The 21,690-nt window shown below is 44.2% G+C and overlaps 1 protein-coding gene across 2 annotated transcripts; it reads left to right on the forward strand.

The window, feature by feature from the left end:
- Positions 1-759: 759 nt before the first annotated feature.
- On the forward strand, positions 760-21,187 carry LOC106145526 (MHC class I polypeptide-related sequence B). Of its 2 annotated transcripts, none has more exons than XM_078020312.1 (7): positions 760-1,213; positions 16,511-16,777; positions 17,001-17,312; positions 17,715-18,029; positions 18,107-18,241; positions 19,325-19,502; positions 20,240-21,187. In XM_078020312.1, exons 1-6 carry the CDS (start codon positions 1,165-1,167, stop codon positions 19,462-19,464), a joined length of 1,218 nt encoding a protein of 405 aa, XP_077876438.1. In that variant the 5' UTR covers positions 760-1,164; the 3' UTR covers positions 19,465-19,502; positions 20,240-21,187. The 2 variants fall into 2 exon arrangements, with proteins under 2 accessions (XP_077876438.1, XP_077876437.1); XM_078020311.1 differs by lacking the exon at positions 760-1,213 and adding an exon at positions 5,197-5,302.
- The last annotated feature ends 503 nt before the right edge of the window (positions 21,188-21,690 follow it).

Raw genomic sequence — 21,690 nt, forward strand, 5'->3', positions numbered from 1 at the left:
TAGGATCGTTTTTTTCTGCATTCTTCTCCGTTCCATTTCATCTTGTTTTCTGAAGCCTGTTACCAACACAAGGAACTAGTTGCCAACACTTTGGGACAGGCCAAGGCAGGGCTCCTCACCATGCTGTTGTAAGCACTGATGCCTGTCTGAGCCCTGTGTTCCTGGATGAGTTCAGTGAAAGGCACTTCAGGCGTCCCTGGAGATCAGTAGGCTTTAGGGTCCTCACTGATGGGTGGGAATATTCAGAGGATTTTTCTTGGAAGTAGTCATTGTTTTTCTTGAAATCTGGAGGGTTTCAATCAGTACCACCCAGAGGCGGGAATTCCATTCACATGGGGGAAACTAAGCCCTAGGTAGTGTTTTCTAATCCTAGAACCCATGGGGGGAGGTGAGGGGGGCATCATCAGGAGGGGGAGGGAGAAGATTTTTGGTCCTATCCTCTACAAATCAGGCGGATGCTTGTAGGTCATGAGTTGCTGCCAGCTTCCCGATCTTGGGGCCGCACATGTGGCTGGGATGGTGCCTGGAGATCAGCCAGGAGGCAGTGCTGTGGGTGGTGACAGAAAAATCAGATCACCTCCAGGATAGGTCCAGGACTCTTCTGCCCTCTTGGACAGCTCATGCCTTCCCTTACAGACCATGGGATGGGTGTGCATGTAAACTCCTGAACTCGCTCCACCCCTCTGACCTTTATCCTGATTGGCTCCTGCGAAATATATTAGCTGTGTGTACTTCCTCAATAAGTGAGATCCTGCTTTGGCTGGCCTCGCTGGCAGTCTGATTGTCCTCCTGCAAGGGAGGGCTGGGTGCAGGTGGCCAGTTGCCTTTCTTGGCTCATCCTGGTCGGGGAGGAAATGGGGGGGCCTAAAAACCTTAAAAGATGCTAATTGAAGCTTGTCAGACTCCACATTCCTTTTGGTGTTCAACAGCAAGGGGTCTGCATTTTAACAGCCTGCAGGAGAGTCTGCCCAGCAGCCAGAGAAGCCCTTCAAGCTGCTTTTATGCCACCCAACAGGTTTTTCCTTTCTATGAGCCAAAGTGGGGGTGGTGTGTGATGCAAGAAAATTCTAACTCATACTAAAATCATGTTCAAGCTTGTGCAAGAGACACCACCCTGGATTTTTTGAGTCAGAGCTGGGTGGATTCATTTTTTTTTTTCCGGGAATGAGCAGTGGAACCCAAGATCAGCACAGAAAAAGCTGCACGTATTCCTGTGAGTCCGGGGATCCTAAGGGGAGAGTGTGTGTGTGTGTGGAAGGGGGTGTTTAATGACAGAAAGAAGGGGGCTTGGGGAAGGGGAGGGGCAGAAGCGCTTTGCATAGAAGACTACCTGAGTTTTGATGAGGAAGGAGCAGCCAGGCCTAGGTCCTCTCAGAGCCCCAAATTCTGAGCCCAAGACCTGCCCTAGAGCAACACTATCACTATTAGGTGATAAGTGTTGGGGGAGAATAAGCAGAATAAGACTGCCCCAGCTAAGAAATCCTATTAAGTCCAATAATTGGGAAGCAGAGGCAGGAGCAGTCCCGAGATAGACAACAGGGAAGAAAGACCTTGGGACCAGCTGCCAGGAGAGCTGTGTTCCCTCTTCCACTCTGCATCACCACTACCTTGGAGGATCTTCACTAATGAAAATACCTTCTCAGAAAGGAGCCTGGACCCCAATCTTTCAATCACTTCTGTGTTAAAAAATGACAACAAAAAATTATCACAGCTAATAAAAAGAATATAAGTCTTAGAGCTTGCCATTACATCTCCATGAATGGCCTTTCCACCCACAGAAAAAGTATAGATGACAGCTTTAGGGAATATTTAGGAAGGATAGGTAGAGTTCGTTTTTATAAAAGCATTTTCAGGGACAAAACAGATGAAATGAACAATTTCTGATCCTGGAGTGGTCTGCAGCCCACCAGGGGATGTCATTGATGGTAAGAGGGATTGAGGCAAGGCACAGCTAGGACCATGATGGGCCAGAACCCTGGTTCTGAAACTTACCTACATATTTGCAGTGCCTCAGGAACTTTAAAAGACACTGCAGCCTAGTTCTCACCTTGCTTTACCTACTGAATAGGTTTTGGCTGTTGCCTGGGCACAGGGATATTAAGGACTATCCAGATGGTTTTTCTAAGTAGCCAAGGTGGAGAACAACTGACTCCATGTTCCCAAGATGTGTGTTGGGGACAAGGCAAACTTCTAGCAGAAGCAGCTTTCTGGTAAGCATGGTTATTACTATTATTGCTGAGTTATAATTCATTTAGCAGAAGTCACACTTTGAAAGTGTGCAATTCAGCAGTTTTTAGAATAATTTTGGGGTTGTGCCATCACTACCACTGTGTTCATGTGATTATTTTAAGGATGTAGACAGGTCTGATAGTTGGAAGTCAGAGGCAGGAGCAGTCCCCAGGGAGTTTGCTTTGCAGTAGCATCCTGTTGAGATACGGTAAGGAGATCAGGGGAACCTGCTCTAACCTTAGCCTAGGAGAGATGTCACCAGAGAAATAAGGAGAGAGGGTGATGCTAGACAGCAGGTTGTGGCACCTGTGGGTTTTGATGGGAGAGTAGAGGCATCCTGTGTTAAAATCAGCAGATGCAGCAGCTGTGGGTTGGCTTGAGGCATTATGATGACAACAGGAGGTAGGCTTAATATTTAGGAAGAAGCCTTTACAGTATTCTAGGATAAAGGCAGTTGAGAATTTGGACCAAGGTAGTGACTGTGAAGCTGTAAAAAGGTTTCAGGACTTGAGTAGAAAAGCCAGAGAGGCAGGGGAAAGGGTCAGTTAGAAGAGACCAAGGGCGATAATGGTAATAAGAGAGGTAGGGAAAGGGGGTGGGTGTGTAGTGGTTGGAGAGGTGTAGAGTGGGTTTATAGACTTTTCTGATTTAGGGGTTAAATGGGCCCAGAGTGGCTGATGCCCCAAGGAAATCTGGTTGGTGTTGGAATGGTCCATGGGGAGCAGCCTAAGGGAGCTCCTGAGTGGCCCTGGTAGAGCTGTGGCAGTTGCAGGATGTGGCCAGAGGAAAGGAGACCTGGCTGGATCTTGGAGTCGATGGCAGGAGAAGGAGCAGATTAGGATGGCTGAAACATCTAAGGAAGTTTGGAGCCTGAGCGATTTTAGTGCAAAAGAAGTAACTCGGAGCAGAGGTGGTTGAAATCTACAGAAAGGTCATATAATCTGGTTATTGGTGACATTGCCAGCAAGACTGTACTTGATTGAGAGCAGTGTTCTGGGAGAGTAACAAGGCTTGACTACATCATTCACCTATCTGCCCTTACTTGGATGTCTAACCTACCCAGGGAATCCTAAATCACAGGTGCTTGTCTGACATTGAGGCTGGTGTGACCCAGTGAATATTTCCCAGTGTCTTTGGAATAGTTTAGCCTTGGTCCTGTGCTTTGAGGGAAGTTCCATTTTAAGTGTAGCTCCTCCCTCTCTGCTCCTTATTGCTCTTTTTTTTAAGCTGTGAACTTTATTGTACTCACAATATCATAAATGATCCCATAATTATTGCTCAGATAATGAGTAATACAAATTATTCGACAGCATCATCTCTGAGTGTACACTGAAATATGAAGATATATAAAGAGTCATTCCTAAAAAATTGCTTGTAATTCAAATATTTACTAGAGAAATTTGAAATTTTGTAAAATCAAGAGTTTCTATAATAAAAATATTCATATTTTAAATTCAAGTTTAAAGATTAGGATTTTATTAATATGAAGGACAGAATATTTAAGCTTATCTCTATTGAAACATTATATAAAAAGTTGACCAAATAATCCTGTAGTTCTTTAGAGTGAACAGAATCTCAAGAGATTTTAGAAAACATTTTAGAATTTTAACCTCCCACAAATGATACTTAATAAGAACAAGAGATCCAGATATAAAGGTAACAATGAAGGAGTAAAAAGTAAGAAAAACAATGGTAGTTTGAAGTCTGTTTCTCATCACCATTCCCAGCACTTTGGGCCTTCCCTGTTCAAATCTGTGAATTCTCTTGAGATCCTTCTTGGGCTGGAAAACCTGGCTCTGTCTTGCTAGGGCTGAGGCTCACTGTCACCTTCAGTGTGGACTGGCCTTCCGCTACATACCTGCCCAGAGAGGACAAGCTGCTTCCCTGTATGCTAGGTGGAGTCGGCTTGGCAGTCATGCCATTCCCAGTACCCCCAGGTTGGCACCCTAAGATGCCAGTTTCTGGAATAATGTTCAGTGCAGTCTCATGGTGCACCCCAAACTCAGGTGGAGCACTCTGGGCGGGGCCTGGGGGCGAACAAGAGACTTGCTCTAAAGCATCTTCCCTGTGAGTGGAGGGCTTCTAGCGTGTCAGGGGTCTCAACTGTAAAATGTAGCAGGCACTTTTACTTTCTAAAACCAATGCGGAAGCTTTCTAAGGAGATTTCCATGTGTTTTTAGAGATGTGTTTGATCATCCCCTCTGTTTATAGAGCAGATAGGCACAAGGAACAGTGAAGAGTGGCGCACAACTATGACTAAGATTGTCCTAGGAGTCGACAAGTCGACACATGCAAGTGGATTCTGCAGACACTAGAACAATAGAAGGAAACAGCACTAGGTTTTGTGTTAGAAACTCCAGATCTTTCAAGGATTCTTGTACACCTACTTCTACCACCAGTACTGTGTGTGTATTCAAAGCTAGAGGGCTGTGGCCAGTGGCATCTGAAAGGAGAGAGTGGTGGTATGCACATATATAACCCAGCACACAGCACACAGCACCCTCTCACAGCACTTAATTCCCAACCTTTGCACCCTTGGAACTTGCAGATCCTCCTGGTGCTCCTGGAGGTGGGCTGCAGGTCCCAGGGTTGCAAGTGCCAACTCAATCACACAGCATTATTCCAGAGGGCACCTAGACACAGAGGGGGAGAGAGAGAGAAATGCAGATATGAACTCTTGGCTTCCTGCCCCTGTTTGGGCTGGAGGCGGCACTGTGCCGGAGAGGCCAGGCAGCGGCAGCTGTGCCACAGAGGCAAGGCAGTGACTCACTTTTCAGAGGTCCTCAGCTGCCACTCCCACACTGCTCGCCTCAACTTCTCCGCCCCGCCCGCCCCCTGCCTCGCCCCCGCCCCCCCAAACCTCTCGCCCTCTAGATTGGTCGTGAGTTACAGTTAGACCTTTGGCCTCTGTCCTCATTGGGTGAGTGCTTGTAGATCAAACCCAGCCCCCCCCCCCCAATAAAGTTACACTTCTTGAGAACCCGAGGAGTGGTAAACTGTTACTCCATGGAGCTCTCCGCTGTGCTGCTCCTGGCTGGCGCCGCAATTTGTGCATCTTTGGGTACCTTAGCTGGTGAGTGCGCTCATTGTGGGTCTTCAGAAAGGTCCGGCGAATCCAGGTGGGCGGGCAAGTTTCATGGGAGGGTCTACCTCGCCTGGCTGGCTCTGGAGAAGGGAAGAGCAATGCGGCGCTGGGCGTGGTCGTTTTGCCAAAAAACTTCAATGCCGCTTTTCAGGATGTATTCTGGTTTTCTGCTGCACCCTGCTTCCCTCTCTCCCCTCTGATCCTTGCTCTTTGGGTGCCAAATTTTTAGGAAGCTCAGAGTCCTCGGGTCTCCCTTCTGGTTTGCACTTAGAGAGATATTCAAGTACCCCTGGAGGTCTGCCTCCCATGGGACCATCTATAATCAGTGGTGGATAGTTTCCAGCTCCGCCCCCCGCCCTGCCTCCCGGCCCTGTCCTCTTCCCGGAGTCAGCAGAGTGTTCTTCAGTGGAGAAGATTGCAGATGGGGGGGGGGGGGTAAGAATTGAAGATATGCCCTCTTGGCTTCCTGTCCCTCCTTCCCCGTGTGTCCGGGATGGAAGCGGCAGCTGTGAATAATTTGAAGTTAGGTGTTGTAATGCCCAGCATTGCTTTTTAGACTTAGAATTGCTTTGTATATTCTGGATCTTTTATTATTTTGATTGCGTTTTAGAACTGTTTCCTCTAATGCTGCCCCTGGCCAGCACGGGCAGCTCAACTAAGATCATTCATATGAATTTGCAGGGACACAAAATAAAACACAGACACAACTTACCATTACACAAGCTTTAGGACCGCTTCCCTGGCTCTTGGCCTCAGGCTCCCCAAAAGGGAGAGCAAGAGAAAGTCATGAGAGGCGGATGAGAGAGAGGGAACATGTTCAGAAGTCAGCTTTTATTTGGGGGTGGGGGGTGGGGGGTCACTGTTTTTAGAAAGTTCTATCCATAAAAGGGCAGAAGGGGTAGGATTATAAGGGAACAGGTGAGTGTAACTCAATCTTAGGGGAACACCCACAAAGAAGACCTCCTTGCTCTCCAAGTGGGTCTGGCGCCCAAGCCACAACTAATGCAGTGGCTGGTCAGAGCCTGGTGCATCAGGACTGGAAGGCATGGTCATTCAGGGTGGCTCCCCACACTCCAGTTCTGTGAAAAAATATCATTGGTATTTTGGTGGGGATTGCATTAAATCTGTGACTTGCTTTTGGTTTTATGTTCATTTTAGCAATATTTACTCTGAAAACATGGGATGTCTCTCCATGTTCTTGTTTCTTCTTCAATTTCTTTCTTCACTGTTCTATAGTTTACATCATAGAGATCTCTTACCTTCTTGGTTTGATTTATTCCTAGGTATTTTACTTTTTGAGGCTCTAATGAGTGGAATTGTTTTTCTGATTTCTTTCTCAGGAGTTTCATTATTGGTGTACAGGAAAGCTATTGATTTTTGTATGTTGATTTTGTAACCTGCTACTTTGCTGAATTTGTTTATTGGTTCTAGCAGTCTTCTAATGGAGCTTTTTGGATCTTCTAAGTATGGGACTGTTTCATTTGCAGTCATTGATAATTTGACTTCTTCTTTTCCTATTTTTAATCCCTTTGATTTTCTTCTCTTGCCTATTTGCTGTGTCTAGAATTTCTAGTAGTACATTGAATAGGAGTGATGAGTGTAGACATCCTCTTCTTGTTCCAAATTTTCATTGAAATGTTTTTAGTTTTTTCCCATTCACTATGATATTGGCTTTGGATTTGTTGTATATAGCCTTTATGATATTGAAGTAAATTTCTTCTGTACCTAGTTTCCTCATTTTCTTTATCATGAATGGGTGCCAAATTTTGTTGAAGGCTTTCTCTGCATCTATTGAGATGAGTATGTATCCTTATGTATCCTTAACTCTACTTATGTGGTATATTCCATGTATTGATATATGAATGTTAATCCATCTTTGCATCACTTTGATCAATCCATCTTTTTCATGATGTACAATCATCTTAATATATTATTGAATATAATTTGTTAATATTTTACTAAGAATTTTTGCATCTAAGTTCATCAGAGATATTGATCCATAGTGATACTGGTTTTGGTCTGATGGTGATACTGGCTCATAGAATGAATTTGAAGTGTTCATTCGCATTCTATTTTTGGAATAATTTGAGGAGCATTGGCATGTATTCTTCTTTAACATTCAGTTTTTCAAAACTGTCCCTAATAATCCTCTGGATTTCTGTGATATCTGTAGAATTCAGCTGAGAATCATTGTGTTCCTGGGGTTTTCTCTGTTGGATGGTGTTTTTTAGTCAGTTAGTGTGACCAAAAGTTCTTACAAGAACAATTTTAGGAGAGGAAATGTTTATTGGGTAGGGTACTCATGATTTTAGAGATCTCAGTCCATAGATGGCCCACTCCATTGTTCTGGGCCCTAGGTCAGGCAAACATCATGGTGAAATGGAGGAGGAAAACAGCTCAGCACATAGTGACCAGAAGGAGAAAGAGAGAGAGAGAGAGAGAGAGAGAGAGAGAGAGAGAGAGAGAGAGATAGATATTGAGATTGAGATTCATGAACCAGGGATAAAATGTAAGACCAAATGGTACACCCCTAGAGACCTATACCCTCCATCCACACCCTGTCTGGCTACAGCTTCCTCTGGATTAATCCACTGTTTATGTCATATCTCTATAATATACTTACTTCATCTCTGAAATTCCTTAAATTTTCTCACACATGAGCTTTTGGGGATACCTCTTATCTAAACCATAACAGATGGCTTTTTATTAATGCCTCTATCTCTTTCTAGTTATTGGTCAGTGTAAGTTTTCTTTGTCTTCTTGGTGTGATTTTGGAAAGTCTTATATGTCTAGAAATATATCCATATTGTGCTGGGGATATAGCTCAGCTGGTAGAGTGCTTGTCTCCTGTGCACACAGCCCTAGGTTCAATCCCCAACACCACCACCAAAAAAAAAAAAAAAAAAATAGAAACTATCAATTTTTTCTATTATAAGTTTTACAAAACTGTCCCTAATAATCCTCTGGATTTCTATGATATCTGTAGTGATTTCCCCTTTTTTGTTTCTAGTTTGATTAATTTTCATCTTTTCTTTTTTTCTTTTGATTATTTGTCTAAGGACTTCCCAATCTCATGTGTCTTTTCAAAGAACTAATTCTTGTTATTGATCCTTTTTACTGTTGTTCTGTTCTATTTCACCAATTTCCCCTCTGATCTTAATTACTTGTTCTCTTCTACTGGTTTTGGAATTGGTTTGTTCTTGTGTTTTCAAGGGTCTTGAGATGTACCCTTTGTTTATCTGGGATCTTTCTGATTTTTCTAATATAGCACTCATAGTTGTAAACTTTTCTCTTAGAATTGTGTTCATATTGTTGCAGAGGTTCTGGTATGTTGTAATACTTTTGTTCTTTGTCTCTAAGAATTTTTAAATTTTTCCCGATTTCTTCTAGTACTCATTAATCATTCAAAACTATATTGGTCAATCTCCACATGTTTAATAGATTCTGAAGATGTTTTTTGGTGTTGATTTCTAATTTCATTCCAGTATGATCAAATAAGATACATTCCAATATGATCAAATAAAATTCTGACTTTTTAATTTGGTATGGGTTGCTTTGTGGCCTAATATATGATCTTTTTGTGGGAAATGTGTATGAACAGCTGAGAAGAAGGTGTATTTGACTATAGTTGGATGAAATAGAAGTCTGTTAAGTCCCTTTGATTTAAATCAAAGGGACTTAACAGACTTAAGATATATTTGGTTCAATGAATGTTTACTGAATTTCAATTTGGATGACCTATCTGCGGTGAGAGAGATGATTACTGTACTGGGGTCTGAGTCGTGTATAATGACTATTTTATATAATTAGGGGCACAATCTTTTAATTTCTAAATATTATTATAGTTAATTTTTCTTGTTGGATTCTTGATTAATTTTGGCTTGAGGTCTATATTTTGGGTGTGAGAGTATAAACTCATGCTTTTAGTGGGTAGTTCCCTTGGCATGGTATATTCTTTTCCATCCTTTCGCTTACAGCCTGTGGCTGTCTTTGTCTGTATGGTAATTCTCTTATAACAACATGTAATTGGGTCTTGTTTTTAAATCCATTCTGCCAGCCTATGTTTTTTAATTGGTGAGGTGAGACCATTTACATTTGATGTTATTACAGAGAGATGTCTATTAATTCCTGCCATTTTGATTTATTTCTAATGTTTAGTTTGTCCTGTTTCTCATTTGCTTGGCAACTCCTCAAATGAGACTTATCCATTTATAAACTCTGGGGTTGGTTTTTATTTCTTCTGTGTGAATTATTGGCTTAAGTATTTCCTATACTCCCAGCAGAGGACTCATGAATTCTTTTTGTTTTTGCTTATCTTGGAACGTTTTTATTCCCACTTAGATTCTGAAGGAGAGCTTTGCTGTATATAGCCATCTTGGCTGACAGTTATTTTCTTCCAGAGCTTGGAACACATCATTCATAGCCCTCCTGGATTTTAGTATCTGTTGAGAAATCAGATGCAATTCTGATTGACTTGCTTCTAAATGTGACTTGACATTTTTCCCAGAGGCTATTAACATTTTGTCCTTGCTTTCTATGTTAAGCATTTTAATTATTATGTGTTCCTTTTTTTTGGCTTGATGTTGTCTGTTTGGGGATTCTCAATGCCTCCTGTATTGAATGTCCTTCTCATTCTCAAGGTTTGGAAAGTTTTCTATTATTTTCCTGAAGAGGTTTTCCATGCTATTAGCCTGCCTGTCATACCCTCTTCAATTCCAAGGATTCATAAATTTGCCTCTCAATGTTGTCCCAGCGTTTATGTATTCTGGTCACATTACTTTTTCTCTGTAATATTGTCTGAATGTTCAAGGCCTCCTACTTTTCTCTTAAGCTCTGAGATTCTGCTTTCAAATTGGCCAACTGTACTACAGAGACTTACAACTGAAGATTTTCTTTGACTTATTGTTTCTTTTTTTTTAATTTATTTTTTTATTGGTTGTTCACAACATTACAAAGCTCTTGACATATCATATTTCATACATTAGATTGAAGTGGGTTATGAACTCCCAATTTTACCCCAAATGCAGATTGCAGAATCACTTCGGTTACACATCCACAATTTTACATAATGCCTTATTAGTAATTGATGTATTCTGCTACCTTTCCTATCCCCTACTATCCCCCCTCCCCTTCCCTCACATCTTCTCTCTCTACCCCATCTGACTTATTGTTTCTTCATTTCCAAGATTTCTGATTTTTTAAATTTTCAGGAATAGTGGGGTCAGCTATTTCCAACAGAAAAAAATATATATATTTACTTATGAAAAAAAAAGAAAGAATGAAAAAGAGAAGAATTTTTTCCACTCAACCAAAACTGCTGACAAGGATGGATGTTCACTGCCTTTGTCCAAATGTCCCTCTTTCCATTTCTTCTTCACCTGTATTAAGAGAGAGACCAAGCTCTGGGAGTTGTTAACCCCTTCCTCTTTTTCTATTGCTCTCTAAATTGCCAGCAGGAGCGGTCTAAAACTGAAGCTGGTTAAAATAGCTCTCAGCTTCTTACCAGTGTAGGGGGTGATGGGATGGGAAGGACTGTTGCTTGGAGTTTTCTCTCACAGACCAAATTGATGCACTCCCAGGGTGAGCCTGCTGCACAGTTCTAAGAGCGGAGATCTGTTGTGGCTTGGGTCTGTTCAGGCCTTAGGAACTTGGTTGAATGGTATCTGCTCTGGCTCTGCAGATCAACACACTCTATGGCCAGACAGATGCAGATCTCTGCTGGGAGTCTGGATCTCTGGCGCCTCCCAAGACCTTTACTTGTGGGGCAGGGGAGCCAACCCTACACAGGTGTCACACACTCAGCTGCCCACAAATATGGCTTCCCAGGCTTAATCCCTTAATTTGCTCATGTCCACCTGTTCATATTCCCAACCCTCTTTAGCTGGTCACATGAGCCACTGGACTCAAAAGGAAAATGAATTGTACTTTTCCTTCTGTTTCTGACTTTAATCCTCCTGAGCAAAGTATTCTCTATGCCTGTTTCACTCATTGTTCTAGGTGCAACCTAGGCCACACTGTAGGTGCTTGTTGGGACAGTATGCAGATATTTGTTAGGATCTCTGGGGCTCTGGCAGCACGGCCTCCTCAAAATCGTTCCCACCTCAGCTGTCAGCTTGCCATTTGAGAAACACAGTCCTCTTTTCAAATACCCATTCACCTTGCAACCTCTGGATCAGCTGAATACATACTGCTTTTGTGATTCCATATTTTTCTGTGCTAAATGTGGTTTTCTCTGTGTTTGTGTTATCCCTCTCCTCTGTGGTGAACTAGTGCCACTGACACAACCAGCTTGGTTCCAATGTATTTCTAATTTTTGTTCAATGCACCTGAATTTCTGAGTCTCTTAAGAGCCTCTGACTGTCTGATATTGAATTTCAGTGAATTTCCTCTTTCGTCCACCTCAAGCAGTACTCCTACTCCTTGAAACCTGGTCCACAGAGCAACTAGAAATGCAGACATCCTCTAATGCACCATCTTGAATCTCTCCTCTTTGGCCATTTTTAAGTTGTGTTACTTGTTTTGTTATTAGGAACTTTGAGTTCCTTGTATATTTTGTATAGTCACCCCTTGTGTGAAGTATGATTTATAAATACTCTCCCAATGTGTGAGTTGTCTCTTCACCCTAGTTTTCCATGCTCTGAAAAAGAATTTTGGTTCAAAGCTATTCAATTGTTCTATTTTTGCTCTGGTGGCCTGTGCTTTGGAGATCATATCTGAGAGAGTTCTCTCTAGACTCATGTCAGAAACTTTGCTCCTGTGTTTTCTTTTGGCAATTATATAGTTTCAAGTGGGACTTTGTTTTTTTATAAGATTTATTGCTCTTCTGCTCAAGCTGGTCTTGAACACATGTGCTGTTTTTGCATCAACCTCTCAGGAAACTGGAACTATGGGCCAGCTCTAACACCCCCTGCTTCATGTGTTACATTTAAATCTTTAATGCATTTTGAGTATGATTCTCATACAAGAGCTTATATGAGGATCTATTTTTATTCTTAAATTTGTGAATACCTTTTTTTCCAACAGCTTTTATTGAGATATCCATTTCCTATTTTGTATTCTTGACACCTTTGTCAAGAATGCATTTACTATACATGTGTGGGTTTATTTCTGAGTTCTTTTCTATTGGTCATAGCATTTGTTTTTATGCCAATACCATGCTGTTTTATTTACTGTAGTTTTGTAATCTATGTTGAAATCTGGCATTGTCCCTTGTGGTCAATATTGCTTTGTTTTTTGGGGGGTCTGTTTTAGTCAGATTTTTTTTTTTTGCTGCTATGAACAAAAGAGACCTCACCAGAACAATTTTAGAAGAGGAAAAGTTTATTTTGGAGCTCATGGTTCAGAGGTCTCCTCCATAGATCCCTGGCTCTACAGGGCCAGAGGTCAGGCAGGATATCATGGCAGCTGACTGAGGTAGAGGAAAGCCGCTCAGGACATGGTACCAGAGAGTAGAAAGAATGACCTCCAGCCACCAAGGACAAAATATGTTCCCAATGACCCACCTCCACCAGTGGCACCCTACCTGCCTACAGTTACCACCCTGTTAATCCCTTCTGTGAATAATACACTGATTATGTTAAGATTCTCAGAACCCAATCATTTCACTTCTAAACTTTCTTGCATTATCTCACACATGAGCTTTTGGAGACACCTTCTATCTAAACCATAACTGGGTCTTTTATGGTTCCCTATGAATTTTAGAATTTTTTCCCAATTCTGCATAGAATGAAAATAGAATTTTGATAAACCTGTTTTTCATCTTTCCTTTTCCTTTTTCATTTTTGTGGTGCTGGGATTAAATCCATGACCTCAAGCATGCCAGGCAAGTGCTCTGCCACTGAGCTACACTCCCAGCCTGATGACCCTAAGTTTCTGGTGGAGCCTTCTGTCCTTGGGTTTTTCCTTCATCCCCACTGCTCCGAGCCATCACCAGCAGGAATCTTGGTGCTGACATTGGCCTTAAGCACAGTGCAGGGCACCTTGACCTCCCTGCTCTTCTCAGCCCTGCATCCTCTTTCTCCCTATAGTGCAGGCATCTCCTTCTTGATGGACCTTTGCCTGCTTTCATCTAAACCCTCACCCTTTCAAGGCCTCCATACTCCACCCTACTCTCTTTCCCTGGTGCCTCTGTATCTCTCCACTGTGGGACCTTTTCCTGCACACACTGCCTGCCTAGCTACCCTGAGCCCTCACCAACTTCCATCTATCACAAGCCCCCTCTGGTGGGAACTTTGCAATCACTACAGCCACTCTCATCTGCCTTCATCCAGAACAATACCCCTGTCCTCATCCTAACCCAGGTTTTTCCAGGGTCACCTGTATGCCATGTTCACCCTTCATACTCCAGGTCATTCCATGCCCAGACCACTAATCTCTTTGCACTTCCCATCTCCCTCCCCATCCATACCAGAAGAAGGCTCTTGGTCCACCTACTTCTTGACCTTCCCCTTTCTTTTTGGTTCCTTTACCTCAGAGGACTTTGACTCCCTTCACCATGCATCCAAAATCAGTGTTTTGCTACTCCGTTGCTCCTGCTGTTCCTAACTCTTCCTCTCCCAGCACCAGCTTCCTCCTGGAGTGTTTTTTGTTTGATCTCTCATTTTTTGTGGTGGGCATTGATCCCATGACCTCAACCATGCACTCCTCCACTGAGAAACCCCCCAAGCCCCTGTAATTGTTTTCTAACCTGGTGCTTTTTTGGGGGTGTGACCAGCTGCCACCACTCGCTCCCACTCAGAAGGACCCCCAAGTTGTGCAACTTGTCCACCTGCCTTGATTCTGTCTTCTCAGACCTACACTTCCTTCTTCTTCCTGTTTCTACATTAATCTGTAGTATACTTCCCTGGTTTCTGTTTGGTGTTTAATTGTGGTAAAATAGACATAATGTACAGTTTCCTATTTTAACCATTTTAAGTGTACAATTCAGTGCCATTCAGTGTATTTACATTTTTGTAGAAACTGAAACTCTGTACCCATTAAACAGTAAGCATCCATCCTCCCCACCTCAGTCCCTGTCATCTCTCTGCCATCATTCTACATTCTGTCTCTATGAATTTGACTCCCTAGATGCCTCATACAAGTGCAAATCATGCAGAATTTGTCCTTTCATGACTGGCTTTTCCACTTAGCTAATGTTCTCAAGATCATCCATGGTGTAGCAATTTTCAGAATGTCCTTCCTTTTTAATGCTGAATAATGTTCATTTTGCATATAAGCCACATTGTGATTAGATGTTTGTTCATCAGTTGATAAACACTGGTGTTACTTTTACCTTTTGGCTTTTGGGAACAATGCTACTATGAAAGTCATGTACACATACCTCTGCATTTCCCTGTCTTCACAACTTTTGTGTTTATGTCCAGAAATACAATTACTACAATATATAGAAAGTATCTTTTCCATATTTGGAGGAACCACCATACCATTTTCATAGCAGCTGCTCCATTGTATATATAGGCAAGCAATGCACCGTGCTGCAGTTTTCTCTGTAGTTATGAACTTGTTCATTTTGCATTCGTTTTTCTAAAAAAAGAATGTGTCCTCATGGGTACAAAGTAGAATGTCACTGTGCTTTCAATTTTATTTCCCTACTGACAGCTGATGTTTGAGTATCTCTTTGTGTGCTTATTGGCTATTTGGGTATCTACCAGACAACTGGCTGTAGTGATAATTTGCCCAATTCTGAATAGGTTCAACATTTTTCTTATTTTTGAGTTTTTGAGATTCTTTTATGTTTGCTTGTTTTATGGAGCTGGGATCAATCTTAGGCCCTTGCACATGCTAGGCAGGTGTTCTACAGCTGAGCTAACCCCAGCCGAAGATATATTGATATATTTGAATATTCATCTCTTATTAGATATACGACTTGCAAATTTTTTCTCCCATTTCACATATCCAGGTTGGCTTTTAACTTCCACTCGTCTACTTCAGTTTCCTGAGTATCTGGGCTTACAGGCACATATCACAATATGTACCAGTCAGTGTGTTTTCTTCTAAGAATGTTTGGTTTTATAGTCTGCATTTTTTTTTCATTTTGAGTTTGTGTGTGTGTATGTGTGTGTGTGTGTGTGTGTGTGTGTGTGTGTGTGAGCTCACTCACATTTGCAGAAGCTAGGCAAGCACTCTATCATTGAGCTATATCCTCAGTCCTGAGTTAATTTCTATATATGAGTAAGTAAAGAATCCAACTTCATTGTTTGTGGAAATCCAAATTTTCTAGGACATCTACTGGAAGGATACATTGTGTTTGTGAGGGGCTATGGAAGAATAGAGTTACTTTGGATTAGATAGAAGGAAGTGAAAGGAGGGGAGAGGGTATAGAGTAAGAATGATAGTAGAATGAATCAGAGATTGTTATTCGTATGCATATATGATTGCACGACTAGTATAACTCTACATCATATGCAATCAAAACAATGAGAAGCTATATATACTCCATCTACATATCATGGGTCAAAATGCATTCTACTGTCACATATAACTAATTAGAACAAATAAAATAAATAAATACATTCATTAAAAAAAAAAAAAGAAAAGCTACATCAGGTCTTTGGAAACACTGCTACCTGCTTTTTCCCAGGGGATGCTACTAGGACAATTTAAGTCCCCCACCTGAGGCTTCCAGATGCTGATCATTTACTTTGGACCAAGCTCACTGCTTCACTTCCCTTTAGGGTACAACCCCACTCAACACTTTGGGGCCACAACCCTCACACCCACTTTGACCCCCTGTCTTCCCTACCTTATCCATGAGAAGTCTGTACATGGACAGCACACACACCCCCTCTGGGGACCTGCCCTGCCTGGGCTCCACTTCAGTGACCATAGTTCCACCTACCCTCTTCCCTTCCTGTGCCCTCCCTGCCCTCTAACAAGCCCTGCCATGCACCTCTGTCCCTCCCACACCTCCCTTGCCTCTGCAGGTCAACCTCTCCCCTTGAACACCCACCTGTACCCTTAAGAACCCATGCCTATGTCTTGGGCCCTGGCCAACTTGCCTGCCCCGCTCCATTTCCCCTTTGTCCATTCCTCACTTCCCCTCTCCTTCCTCTCTAGTTCCCTGTCTTCACTGTATTAGAAACCTTTCTTCTGTCCCTTTGTCTCTTGAGGTGCTCAGGACAGCAGAACCTTTGTGGTGAGCATTGATGAGCACTTGTTCACAGGTAAAAGTGTCATCTGTTGCTTCCTCTTCCACAGGGACCCACAGTCTTCACTATAACCTCACAGTGAGGTCCCAAGGTGGATCAGTGCAATCAAGGTCCTTTGCCAATGGTTATTGGGACCATCAGCTCTTCCTTCACTTTGATAGTGACAAAAAAGAAAGTGCAAAGCCCCAGGGGCCATGGGCAGAAAAACCTTTGGGAACTGAGAGCTGGGACACAGAGATCCAGGAGTTGGCAGAGCACAGCAAGAATCTAAAAGCAACCCTGGCAGATATCAATGCCTGGCAAGAGCAGAAAGGAGGTGAGTGTGGGCAGGGGCAAGTGTGATGTGAGGCTTTCTCCAGGACCTGTGTCTTCTCATTGCAATTGACTGGGGAGGGCAAGAAATGGGCTTTATACAGACCTGCACAGGGGACTTGGAGGAGAGCCAGGTTGGGGTCCCCTGTGCACTAGTATTTTTCACTTGGTGGGCAGGGAGGTGGAGGGCCCAGGGGATGGAGAAGTGACTGGTGGGGTGGGGGCAGGGTCTCATTTCCTCCAGGAGACTTGGGGCTGCAAAATTCACAAGGACACCCGCACCAGGGCCTTCTGGAATTTCTACTACGTTGGGGAGCCCTTCCTCTCCTATCATCCAGAGACACGCAGCTGGACAGTGGAGCCATCCTCAGCTCAGAACTTGGCTATGGAAGTCAAGAATTCCTGGGATGCAGATGGCATGCAAAGCAAGGATTACTGGGCCCACATGCAGGGAGAGCTTTGTGGAAGACTCAGGAGATATCTAGTCTTCTGGAAGGACTCCTCCTACTCCCCTGGAGCCTCTGCCCAGAGGACCTTGTGTGAGTTTATCGTGTTGTGATTTGCCTGTCCTGTCACACCGCTAGATAGAGACAGGAGGGTATATGTGCCCAGACACTAGTGAGCCCTCACCTCCCTGCCTGCCTGCTATCATAGAGAGCTCCCACCTGGCCCCACAACGCTGGACCCAACAAAATACCCCTCATCACCTCACAAACCAGAATTCCTATAACACCCCCTATTTAACATAACACGTTGAAGTGAGAATGTGAGGCCACAAGCCCAGTGACCATCCTCCTGCCAGTCATAGTACTTGGGCTCCAGGTTGAAAACAGATTTGTGGACCTCAGTTCATTGAGGTCTTAGGCCAGAGTCAGAAGAGTGGAGAAGGGGAGTGAGGCTTGGTCACATAACTGACTATTTTTGCCTTTGTTTCCCTCCAGTGTTTCCAGCAGTGAATGTGACCTGTGCTGAGGCCCCGGAGGCCACCATCAATGTGACATGTTGGGCTTTTGGCTTCTATCCCCAGAATATCTTTGTGACCTGGCTTCAGGATGGGGAACCCCTGAGCCAGGGCACCCAGCAGTCTGGTGGTATATTTTCCTATGAGAATGGGACCTACCAGACCTGGGTGTCTACCAGGATTCCCCAAGGACAGGAGCAGGGGTTCAGCTGCCATGTGGAACACAGTGGGAACAACAGCACTGGCCTTGTGTCCTGTGGTCAGCCTGGGGGTCCCAGCAATGGTTCCCAACCAGGTGACTCAGTGACCAGGGTGGTGAGAGGGGAGAAGCCTTGAGGCTCAGTACCCAGAGTGTAACAATCCTGCTTTCAGGGACTGCACTGCTGCTTCTGAGCCAATGGGTTGCCTTCCTGGGTGTGGCTGCTGCTGCTGTTGCTGTGATTATGATTATTATTTGTGTCTGCTTCTGCAAGAAAAGGAAGACAAAATCTACTGCAGATGGTTCAGGTGAGAAAAGCGTTCAGTGGCTGGGGATTTCAGGGCCTATTTGGAATGTAGGGTCTCTTATGCCTCCCGCTACACAGTGGAGGTGACCAGCTTTCTGGAACAGAGGATGGAGTTCTGTCTCCAGCCACACCCCTTAGTCTTGCCAAAAGCCAGGGCTGTCAACATTTCTGAAGGTCCAGATGCAGCCTCTGTGTCTGCAGGGTGAGGAGTGAGCAGCAGTGGGGCCATGGCTTCTGCTGTCCTCCTCTGTCTCTCAGGCTTTCCTGGCTTGACCAGGGGGCTATTTTGGGAATGCAGGGCTGATTGGTGTTGGCTAGATTATCTTGTCCTCAGGGGGACAGATAATGAGTTGTGACCCTAGGGTACTTAGAAACTAGAGAGGAATTTCATGAATTGTGATGCCACTGGTCCCTCCCCTCACTCTCCCCCAGTCTCTCCAGCTGTCAGGAGCAAACCAGGAAAAAGATCCATAGGGCCAGAGCCCTGTCAATGCAGCCCCTGGGAGGCCTATGTAGAGCAGGCCCTGCTAGGATTCTCTGGGTCACTTGGGCATGCCAGTCACCATCCTGTCCCCACTATACAGTTCTTTCTCCTGGAGTGGACTTGCAGATGACATGGAAAGGAGAATGGCTTATGTCCTTGGTCATCTGGGGAGAGAGACCAACCCATTACAGAGCATCTGTGGTCACTGTTTTTCTCTTATGTCTGGAATTTTCCAGTGTAGCCCCTAGGAGTGTTGGTCCCCACAGGCTAGGGCACACAGTCCCATAGCAGGGGCCCATTCAGGTGACTCTACAAGTAGGGTAGGCAGCTCTGTGGTCTCTGCCTCTCCCATCTATGGCCTTCCAAGAGGGGGAACAAAGGCAATGCTAGTTCTACTTTCTTGTGGTCAGAAATGGTTGCCTGGAATGTCACTAGGGCAGTGCCCAGGAAAAGAGTGGGAAAGGCCTGTTGCTTATTTTTGCAAATTTCTACTTTGAATGTTGAATCTCAGTAAGGATGTTCCCAGTTTCAACTGTATCATGTGAATAAGCAGTTCTCCAGCACTCATGTACTAATGTGCACTAAATGTCACCCTTGGAGATCCCTCTATAGGAGTGCCCGCTGTGGGAGACCTGGATTGTGACCATGACAATGCAATGGGACAGATGATAGATGGGCCTACAGTTCACACTGCAGAATCTCAGGAAAACCCTAGTTTTCTTTGGAAAGAAGACCTCTGAGGACTATGAGGATTGTCGCCTACAGAAGCCCATGCTAGGTATGGAGGTAGGGAGTCCAGGGCAACCTCAGGAAAAAGAAGCCCTTGGGGAAGAGCTGGGTTCCGAGCACTAGGTGAACCACGAAGGTAGGGGAAGCAAAAATGCAGATTGAGAGCCTGGGCAGGTGCAGAGGGTCAGTGATTCTGAGTATCCTCTGCATGGGCTTTTACAGGTCAGGGGAGCAGCAGATCATGTGGCAGGCATGCTTTTCCAGGCTAGGCCTGCTGGTGCCCTTGGCTTCCTGGTGGACTGTCCCATTGGGAGCTGCTGGCTCAGGGCTGGGAGGGAGGGATGCTGAGCTGCAAGTGGGGCAGGCCCTGCTGGGTGAGCACCTGCCTCTCGGGGGGAAGCCTGGGAACTAAATGGGAATAAGGGCTCTGTGTGAGTCCTGTGCCCATCATGGCAAGAGCACTCCTTCTCTTGGAGGCCCCCACTCTGTAGGAAATGATTTATCTCTGGGGGAGGTAATCACTTCCAGATCTTGATCCTGAATCCTGCAGCCCTTTTACTCCCTTTTGTGGTGGAAACAGAGACAGGTGACACTGCTAATCGACACAGAGGAGCCTGATAGGGGCAGGAAAATGGGATGAGAGGGGAAAAAAAGTCAGGGCATTTACTTCCCTCAGAGAATGGCCAAATCTGATTTTTGAGGAACTGAGGAGAGAGAAATCCCAAGGGAGTAAACAGCAGTATTCTTCGACCAATTGAACACTGACTGGTTCCTCCTTTTCCCCAGAGCCCCTGAGCCTATATAACCTGGATCAGCAGCAGAGGACACCAAGTGACTACACTGGATCCACACAGCTGGGGTGTCAACCTTTGCTGAGAGCTCCTGGGGCTACTGGGGGAGCTTACACTGGGCAGCCCTGCTGTGACAAGCACTTTTTGTCTTGGTGCCTTGGTTTCCTCATCTCTACAATGTGGAAACATATGTTTGCTAACAAATGCACCTGTTCTGTACTAGTATCCTTATTATTTTACTGTATTTTAGCACATTATATATTGTGCGAGACCAACCTCGCCCATGACTTGAAACACTCCCCCGCTGGGTGCTGAGGTGTCCAAGTAGCAGAAATGCAGCAGGATTTCCCTACCTTTATTGGGTTCCAGGATGGAGTCCATATAGAGGCATGTCTCACCACTACCTCAAGGACCCAATCACCTCATCTGACCTTGCAAAAACACTGCCCTCCTTGACTTTCATTGGACGGGATTTTCCCCAGAGTTTTTAGTTCCCCAATAAAATCCCACTCCCTAGTTTGTGTTCTACGCCCCCCTCCCGCCCCCACTCTTGCCTCTCCAGTGAAACCTCACTTCCCCCCTGTAAACCCTCACTTCCCCCCCTGGGGAGCTTGAGTCTGAGAGCTCCAGGAGCCATCCCAGACTTGGTTTAAAGGTAAAATTGTGTGTCTGTCTCTTTATTTCAAATTCCCTGAGAATTGTCCTGTGTGATTGAACCATTCACCATCTGCGCTGGCCGTGGACTAAAATATATAAGTATGGTGATGGTGTTTTAATAAATGAGATTATTTGTAAGTATCCTTATTCTGCCTCCTTCCAAGAAACCTAAAATACAGGCTCTTCTTCATTGTTGAGGGAACTTCAAACCCTCTCTGACTGTTTATCTTACCTCTTGGCTGTATCATTTTACATTATGAATGTTTAAACACTTTAAAATATGAAACATATCTGGTCTGTGTTCATGTTCTGGGAAGGGACCGTGTGACAGGGTCAGCAAAAATAACATGTTTGACTCCATGTTTGACAGAGAGTTAAACATTTGTTTAACATAGACCGTGTTGAGAGCCAGGGTCTGTGGCATTTTAAAAAATATTTTTAATTGATTTTATTTTTTAAATACATGACAGCGGAATGCAATATAATTCTTATTACACATACAGAGCACCATTTTTTATATCTAGAGTCTGTGGCATTTCGCAGATGATGTTGAATGAATGTGCTGGCTTCAAATTCTGAGGAATTTGGCAGTGTCTTCAGAATAGCTGAGGTGTTGGTGCCAGTCCTTTGCCAGACATCTGCTCTATAGCATGGCAGAGATGAGCATACAGGAGGAATTCCCATGGGGCATCCTGAACAGGCACAACTTCCTTTTCTCAGAGATTGCTTAGCAATGGCACCAACACCCCAGCTGTTATTTGCAAAAATAAGCAACAGGTCTTTCCTACT

The sequence above is a fragment of the Ictidomys tridecemlineatus genome, chromosome 8 (genome assembly GCF_052094955.1).
Source record: "Ictidomys tridecemlineatus isolate mIctTri1 chromosome 8, mIctTri1.hap1, whole genome shotgun sequence".
In the NCBI taxonomy this organism is placed as follows: Eukaryota; Metazoa; Chordata; class Mammalia; order Rodentia; family Sciuridae; genus Ictidomys; species Ictidomys tridecemlineatus.